The 9,184-nt window shown below is 40.9% G+C and overlaps 2 protein-coding genes across 2 annotated transcripts; both read right to left on the reverse strand.

Moving 5' to 3' along the window:
* Positions 1-2,466: 2,466 nt before the first annotated feature.
* LOC117119875 lies at positions 2,467-4,946 on the reverse strand. Its single transcript, XM_033264860.1, has 2 exons — positions 2,786-4,946; positions 2,467-2,642 (listed from the first exon to the last, which is right to left on the reverse strand). Exons 1-2 carry the CDS (start codon positions 4,944-4,946, stop codon positions 2,467-2,469), a joined length of 2,337 nt encoding a protein of 778 aa, XP_033120751.1.
* A 700-nt stretch (positions 4,947-5,646) lies between these two features.
* Positions 5,647-8,625, reverse strand: LOC117119833. The gene is made up of 2 exons (XM_033264783.1): positions 8,591-8,625; positions 5,647-8,261 (listed from the first exon to the last, which is right to left on the reverse strand). The coding sequence occupies exons 1-2, from the start codon at positions 8,602-8,604 to the stop codon at positions 7,769-7,771; spliced, it is 507 nt and encodes a 168-aa protein (XP_033120674.1). The 5' UTR covers positions 8,605-8,625; the 3' UTR covers positions 5,647-7,768.
* Between the last annotated feature and the right edge of the window lie 559 nt (positions 8,626-9,184).

Raw genomic sequence — 9,184 nt, forward strand, 5'->3', positions numbered from 1 at the left:
GCCTCAATGTGTATAGATGGTGAAAGAATATGTTTGTAATAAATAAAACCATGATGAAAATGCATATATTTATTATTATTATGTTGTAATGATGTTGTTTGTACTGTTCTTTAATTTTATTAAAGAGGGCCCCTGAATATTAGTTAACCTACTGGACTAAACTAGAAGGGTTACCCTCTTTAAAGATGGTTGAAATAAAAAATAAAATTAATAAATACCCACTCTGACCCAAGACCCCTGTTACGCGCCTGGTGTTAGCGCCAGTGTGTGCCCTCGTGCGGACAGGGGATGTGACCCCCTCTGAAGCTGGAAACCTTGTTTTTGCATAATAAATTGATGCAATTTACTATTATAGGCCTAATCAATAAATTCCTCATCAACCGATATAACCTTGGAATTGAAATAACATAACTGATGTCGTCCACACTCTTCAGTGTGAAATGTGGCTCTCTTTGCAAGCACATCTAACATCTAAGGAAAGAAGAGCTTAGATTGGTACCAGATAAAATAATTTTGTTATCAACATCAATACATTATGCTAATTTTCATCTTTGTAAGCGCATAAGACAGTGCAAATTATTTCTTTGACAGTCTTTTGAAGTGTGTAAAGCTCCATTTTATCCCATACATAGTCAAAATATTGGGGGGGATGATATGGACCATCCCCCCTTGTCAAATATTGGGGGGATATATCCCCCATCCCCCATCTACGCCTATGGTCAGTTTATCTCAATGGTGCCAGTTACGGTTAGTGAAGGAGTACCTCAGTGACTTAAATATCTCTAAATCAGCTGTGGGCCTGATGGTATCATAATAGAGTCTTCAAGGAATTGAGTCATGAAATTAGCCCTGTATTAGCAGTTGCGTTTGAAAAACTACTTATCGATGAAATAGTCCATGAAAGTTGGAGGAATGCTAATATAGTTCCAATTTTTAAAAAAGGAAACAGGAGTGATCCCGTCACTCGTTAACTATCCCGTTAACTATCGTCCAATAAGCCTAACTTCTACCTTGTGTAAAACAATGGAAACATTTATAAAAAAATTCAATATCTTCTCATATGGAAGATAACTTCCTGTTTTGCCCTGAACAGCACGGATTTCGAAAAGGCCGTTCTTGCAATACTCAGTTATTGCATGTTATTGACCATTGGTCGCGATTGTTGGATAAAGGAAACTCGATTGATTGTATATATATATATATATGGACTTTCAAAATGCCTTTGATAGTGTCCCCCATGGTAGACTGTTGACAAAGTTAGAATCATATGGAATAAGTGGGTATTTGCTTTTATGGATAAAAGCGTATTTGTCAAACAGAAAACAAAGAGTTAGGATGGGATGGAGTTTTTCTGATTGGAGTCCAGTGGGGTACCTCAGGGAAGTGTACTTGGTAGTTTATTATTTTTAATCTTCATCAATGACCTTCCTTCCGTTGTGAACTCATTTTTTTGCGATATTTGTTGATGACACTAAGATGTATAGTCGTTAACAATCAAATTGATGCAGAGCATTTCCAGCATGCTATTGAGATGATGTATAAATGGTCTGTTGATTGGCAATTACCCTTTAATTTATCTAAATGTAAAATTGTACACATGGGAAGAAAAACTACAGGAGTTACATATTACAGTACATGGGTATTGGTAGTGAGAGTAGAACTTGAAAGTGTTTCCAATATAAATGATTTAGGAGTAATAATAGATGTATCCTGAAAATTTCGTAATCAAGTAGCTAATGTTATTAAAAGATCAAATAGAAAGATTGGTCTTATAAAAGGTTCATTTAGCTACTTAGATACTGAATCCATTAATATAATATATAAATCATTAATTAGACCTACTTTAGAATATTGTGCTACTGCATGGTTACTGAAACGTAGTCGGTTTTATGTTCAGTTTCATCCATCTCACAATGGTTTTATTCTGTAGTTAAACATATAACAAGATAATAATTAACAAAGCCCACATCGATAAATCTATGAAACACATGAAATATTCGTAGGAACATCCTAGGCCTATAAAGGTCAAAGGTCGACTCTCTACCTGCACTTGCATCTCCCCGTCTGTTCACGTTTATGCATAGCATTACTTACGGTAATATAGGTCTTAACTTCAACATGATAATTAAACGGCTTAAGCCAAAGCTTAACTCTAATTAGCTAATTGCAAAATCCAAAGCATATAACACTGAATCAAAGAATCATAATATAACAATGAAATTATCTCTACATATCTCATGATGAATTTAACTTACTTCAATTTACGCACTGTGATCTGGTTACTAGGCGATCTACTACTTCGCTACACAAGTTGCTCTATTTTACAGCCGCCCCCAAATTTACATGTAAATTTGCGTATTATAATTATAAAGTTAACAATCTAACAGATTAACAATATTCAACAATAATCCTATAAACATAACAAATCAGTTCAATAGCCACTTTAAGTTAACATTCGGGCACGTTCTATTCAGCGATCATTGGTTCATCCTTCTCTTCTGGCAACTTGATAAGCTTTGCCACCGGTCGTCGGTACATCGTGCCACGGACACAAACATCAACTGCTCTTACTCTGCCGTCCCGGCCAGGGAACACTTCTGTCACCGATCCAACGGACCATTGTGCTCGAGGTAATAGCTTACCTACAATAAGCACAACATCGCCAACTGTTAAGTTTTTTGATTCTTTATACCACTTCTGTCTAGTCTGAAGACCGGGTAGGTAATAAGTTATGAAGTGTTTCCAAAAATGATGGACAACACCTGGCTATGGCGCCATCTCTTACGTCCAAGCAATTCAGTCTCTGGATAGATGACCTGTGGTAATGCTGGATCGTATCTACCCATGAGTAGGATGTTCGGGGTGATAGGATTCACATTTCTAGTGTCCGATGACACATAACCTAATGGTTTGGAATTCAAGATCCCTTCCACCTCAATCATTACTGTCCGCAGTACTGCTTCGGTTACGCTCTGAGCTCCCAGAGCAACATGGAGAGCATGTTTGACACTCTTAATCTCTCTCTCCCATGTACCCCCAAAGTGGGGGGCTAATGGTGGGTTGAACTTGAAACACACTCTTTGGTCTGCAAGTTGTGTCTGTAATTCTGTATGTAATTCTGTACTCATAGCATGGAATGCCTGCTGGAGCTCCTTATCTCCTCCTTTGAAATTAGTGCCACAGTCGGAGAGGATTTCATATGGTTTCCCCCTTCGGGCTATAAAACGGCGCAGTGACATCAAGAAGGAATCTACGTCCATACTTTCTAGTAGATCCAAGTGTATTGAACGAGTTGTCATGCATTTATATATGATGCCCCATCTCTTCTCACTCTTTCTTCCTATCTTTACTGTCATAGGACCAAAACAATCTACTCCGGTTGAATGGAATGCCGGTTTGAAAAGCCTAAGACGGGATTGGGGTAGGTCACTCATCTTTGGGATTTTTGGATTACGCCACTTCTGACAATGTGCACATTGCCGTTGTTGACCACGGATGGCCTCTCGTCCTCTGAGAATCCAAAACTTTCGACGTATTTTGGCCAACACCCTTTCTGGTCCAGGGTGATGTAGCCTTTGATCATAGCTTTTGATGAGCAGTTTGGTTATGCTGTGTTTAGGGTCCAGTATTATGGCATGTTTTGTTTGTTCGGGCAGGAGTTCAGCTTCCCTCAATCTTCCTCCCACACTTATCAGTCCAGTGGTTGTGTTGTAAAATGGATCTAACTGTGTTAATCTGCTACTTGTAGGAAGGGGTTTCCCAGCTTTAAGGGCTGTTACTTCGTCTCTGAAACACTCGATTTGCACCCTTTTCCAGAGGATATGCTCAATGCTTTCAGTCGAGTGGGCCGCCCCATCGAGGCTCTCTCTGGTGGCCTTAATAAGGTCGTCAAGCTGGCTGAAACTTTCGAGTTGAAGCTCAGTTTGTACCTGGGTGACTCCACAGAACACACCACCTCTTATCTCTGCCACTTCCTCCTTCTTCTCTGGAGCTGTTTCTTGATGCCATTCACTGCAAGGTTGTTGAAGGAAGGCAGGTCCATCTCTCCATCTTCCATCAATTGATAGGTCCTTGAGTGACATTCCACGAGTTATATCATCTGCAGGGTTGAGCGTGGTGTTGATATAGCACCATTCGCAATCATGCGTTAACTGCTGGATTTCACTTACTCTTGTTCCAACAAATACTTTAAACCTACAAGATTCTGATTGCAGCCACCGCAGAACTGTGGTAGAGTCACTCCAGTAATATGTTGTAGTGATCGGGATCGTTGGCTCTTTCCTAATAAGGTCAGAAAGTTGAGCTCCTGTTAAAGCTGCGGACAGCTCTAATCTGGGCATGGATAGTTGACGTTTCGGGGGCACCCTACATCTGGCCATTACAAAACTGACATAAGTAGAGTTTTCATCAACAGTGCGCAGGTAGGCTACCGAGCCATAGATCCGCTCAGATGCGTCACAGAAAATGTGCAGTTGTCGACTGGATTCTAGCAGTTTGGTATTGCTTGGTGTGTAACACCGTGGTAAAGATACTAAGGGTAGGTCTTCAAGTTCTTCTTCCCATTTAATCCATCTTCGTCTTATAGCTCCATCCTCTATTGTGGTGTCCCAGTGTCTACTGACTTTCCACAAGTCTTGTACAATGACCTTTGCTCGAGTAATGTAGTGACCAAGAAACCCAATAGGGTCGTACGGACTTGCTAAAATTCTGTAAATTGTTCGAAGGTTCAGGTGATCGTAGATAACATGGTTCTGGCCATAATGCAAAGTATCACTTTGACATCTCCATCGGAGGCCTAGCATAGGCTCGGGGTTATCATCTCCAGTGGGAATTGAAAATTCGTAGTTCTGTGATATGGAATCTTTTGGGAGCTCTGAAAGTACACCAGGGACATTGCTTGCCCACTGTCTTATGTTAAAACCTCCATCAGCAAGCAAGATTCGCATATTCATCATTCATTGGCTTCTGTAACCGTAGGCAAACTGTCAAGACAATTGTCCACATATAATGCGTGTTCCACTGAGTGAACCACATTTTCATATCCTTTGCGGTAATTGTTGACATGTTTTTGAAGTGTGAATGTTGCACAACATGTACTGCAGGTTGTTCCAAATGGCAATACCTGCCATTCATATATACATGGTTCAATATTTCGTTGTAAGTCTCGCCATACGAACCGAAGAAAGGGCCTTTATAGCCTTTATATCGCCGGAAACAGCAACTCTGTGCTGTCTGAATCTCAATATAACCTGTCTCTTATACACATCTCCACCGGTCGTCGGTACATCGTGCCACGGACACAAACATCAACTGCTCTTACTCTGCTGTCCCGGCCAGGGAACACTTTTGTCACCGATCCAACGGGCCATTGTGCTCGAGGTAATAGCTTATCTACAATAAGCACAACATCGCCAACTGTTAAGTTTTTTGATTCTTTATACCACTTCTGTCTAGTCTGAAGACCGGGTAGGTAATAAGTTATGAAGTGTTTCCAAAAATGATCGGACAACACCTGGCTATGGCGCCATCTCTTACGTCCAAGCAATTCAGTCTCTGGATAGATGACCTGTGAGATGTGTATAAGAGACAGATTATAAACCATGGCTTCCTACGGTCTCTGGACAGAATGGCCCGTTAGCACCAAGGGTTGGTCCGGGAAGTAGGTTAGCATTTAACACCTTTCCATTGTGTTCATATGAGCAATTGAATACTAGTCTATCTTTCCCATTGTGGGAGACTACATGATGTGGGAAGTACCATGATTCATTTGACTGATCAGCTTCCTCTCTAGATATTTCTTTAACACAACCATCATCCACCAGCTTCCTCACCGGTTGGTTGTGGGTTTCTGCCTTTTCTGGATTGGTCTGAAGTTGCCGTTCTGAACGTCTAAGAATGGGTAGGACCGCTTCAGGCCTAGCATGAAATGTTACGTCATTTTGTGTGCGAAGAAACGGAGTGGCATAACGGTTTATCCCATTGATTTTAACGCGAACCGTCTTCTTTTTCAAGAGTTCTACTGCTTGATTATATTGACGAGACCTAACGGCATGTTTGGAATAAGGTAAAATGTCAATTTCCCACAGTCGTTTCACATTTTTCAACAAATCCTGATTTACTTGAGTGTTGACAAAATATGGGGATTAAGGTCGCTGATATGTCAGTAGATGAGATGGACCTTGTATCGTCCACCCTAATGCTGTCCTGATTGCAGCTGGAGCTCCCCTAGGCCCTAGACGTACTGGTTCCACGGGAAGAATGAGTCCTGCATTATCTGAACCAATCAAGATTAACGGCTTTGCCTGGTTAATATCTGCCAAAGTTATTGGTCTTAGATGAGCATATCTTTTCTGAAGAGACTGGATTGGATGGGTGTACTCTGAGAAGCTTAGCTGATGAGCACTGAACACCCCCTGTAGACTGAAGCGACATTGGTGATTATCTCGGGATGACACTTGCAGGTTCAGGGAATAACCACTGCATTCGGTTCTACCCTGATTAACAGTCATAAGTAAGATACTGTCTTTAACTCCAGTGATATGAAGCTTATTAGGCGCTTGAGTCATAATGATTGTCCGCATAGATCCATCGTCGAGGATTGCATATGTGTCAATGTAGGATTTAGGACCATGAAGGGTGATTGGTGAGATTTCAGCATGACATTTTGAGGACGATGTTGCCTGTCTATGTACAACTGGACTGTAGATGGCGGCTTGTTCCCCCCATTGGTAGTCGCATCATGCAGCACTGTCAAATGCAAGTCATTGCACTGTCTACAGGGTCGCTTAAGGGTACAATTTTCCGGTAAATGTGTCCTGCCACAGCGCCAGCACCGCTTATTTTTTTAAATCCAATGAACTACTTGTTCAACCTTCAGTTCTTTGAACTCTCTGCACCCTCCCAGATAGTGATTATTGGAGGTGCAGTAAGGGCAGAACATCTTTGAGAACGTATACTTTCTCTCAGTCGTCATGAAACTTGTTGTTCTCGATGGTTTCTTGGTTACAGGATAATGCTCTTTGTACAGTGTAGAGGCTTGGTTTGCTATTCGCTGGGCTCGTGTTCTATTTTGTAACCAGTCTGAAAGATCCTTAAGGTTGTAAGTCTTGTCTGTAACCTTTCTTGTCTATAACCTTTCTGTTGATGCAATGCTCTACAAATCGATCACGGATAGGAGGTGCCAGTTTACTGATTAGCCGATCCACATGGGAACCACACTGGAGTTCATAACCACTATCGCCTTCTATCGACCGTAACATACCCACTAATGAATGCACTGACAGTGCGAAATTCTCAAAATTATCAGTATCATTAGATCGGATAGGAGGTGTTTGTAGTAGTTGTCCAATCTCGCTTTGGACAAGTTGTCGCGGCTGTCCATACTTTTCTTGCAAGGCTGAAAGTGCAGCTGAGTAGGGCTTGGTCTCATGGATAAATGCTTCAGCCAGTTTCCTAATATTGCCACCAAGGTGTCTCAGCAACACTTGATACTTGCATTGTTCGGTGAGATGAGGAAACCCCTAACAGACTGTCTAAGGCCATCTTCAGTAAGGCGAAGTCTTTCTCCTTTCCGCTACTAAAATGGGGAAGTGTAGGCCTTGGGATGCCATACAATGATGCAGGCGGATATGCACGTGATGGTTGTTGATAAGGTGAACTGAGCAATAATTCACCCGAATTATTATTGAGGGGAATTGAGCTGCTCCTACGGTTTGAGCACTGGATGCTACAGGAAATTGAGCTGCTCCTATGGATTGATCATTGGATGCTACAGGATGTTGAGCTGCTGTAGGTGTGCCTGTTCTAAGGCCTCTTCAATGGCTATCTGTCTTTCATTTAATTTCCGTTGTCTCTCCAGTGCGGTAGCTCTGGCTTTTAGTTCGATGCACCTTCTCGCATGGACAGATGAGGTTGTCGATCCTCTTTGGCTAGCACTGTCATTTGGTGTGATTTCTAGCTCAGGCTGGGATGAGGGGCAGGTCGGATTGTCCCACTGAGTTAGTAGTGGGTCAGGACTTGGTACAGTTTTAGGTGGTGGTAAGACTTGGTTAACTGGTTCGGTGGTGGAGCCTACATTTGTAGGCGAAGTCACTAAAATAGATCCTGGAGCTAGGCCACTAGGCCAGGTTGTAGTTAATCCTAGACTTGAGCTAACTAGAGTAGGAAATTGGTTCGGATCCATTACGGTAGCGACATCCGGCTCGAGGGACCATGAAACGTAGTCGGTTTTATGTTCAGTTTCATCCATCTCACAATGGTTTCTGTAGTTAAACATATAACAAGATAATAATTAACAAAGCCCACATCGATAAATCTATGAAACACATGAAATATTCGTAGGAACATCCTAGGCCTATAAAGGTCAAAGGTCGACTCTCTACCTGCACTTGCGTCTCCTCGTCTGTTCACGTTCATGCATAGCATTACTTACGGTAATATAGGTCTTAACTTTAACATGATAATTAACGGCTTAAGCCAAAGCTTAACTCTAATTAGGTCATTGCAAACTCCAAAGCATATAACACTGAATCAAAGAATCATAATATAACAACGAAATTATCTCTACATATCTCATTATGGTGAATTTAACTTCAATTTACGCATTGTGATCTGGTTACTAGGCGATCTACTACTTCGAACTTTCCATACCCAATTGAGGGCGCTACACAAGTTGCTCTATTTTACAGTTACCACATAATAAGGAGGATGTTCAAGCTCTTGAAGAGGTTCAAAGAAGATCATTAAAATTAGCTCCCCCTTTATAAAACATGTCTTATGAAGAAAGATTACGAGTAACAAAACTAAATACTTTAGAGTATAGGAGAGAGCGGGCATGCTTATTGCAGCTTTTTAGAATGATGAATGGCTTTGACAATATAAATTTAAATGATTATTTTGTTTTTATAAAGGACTCAATAACTAGAGGTCATAAGTTTAAGATTGCAAAACAGCAGACTATGCACAGAAAAAAACTTTTTTTCGTATTATATTATCGAAAAGTGGAATTCACTACCTAGTGAAATAATTAATGCCTCAACATTAAATGAATTTAAAGCCCCATTCCCGGCAAAATTTCACTAAAAATGACTTTTTTTAGAAAATATGCATTTGCATTACTCCAATTATTATAAATCCTGGAAAAATATTGGCATGAATTTTAGTTTTACGCAAAAGAATAAAAAAA

Source organism: Anneissia japonica, unplaced genomic scaffold (assembly GCF_011630105.1).
Source record: "Anneissia japonica isolate Jap-2015-1 unplaced genomic scaffold, ASM1163010v1 scaffold724_len3256291_cov202, whole genome shotgun sequence".
NCBI lineage: Eukaryota > Metazoa > Echinodermata > Crinoidea > Comatulida > Comatulidae > Anneissia > Anneissia japonica.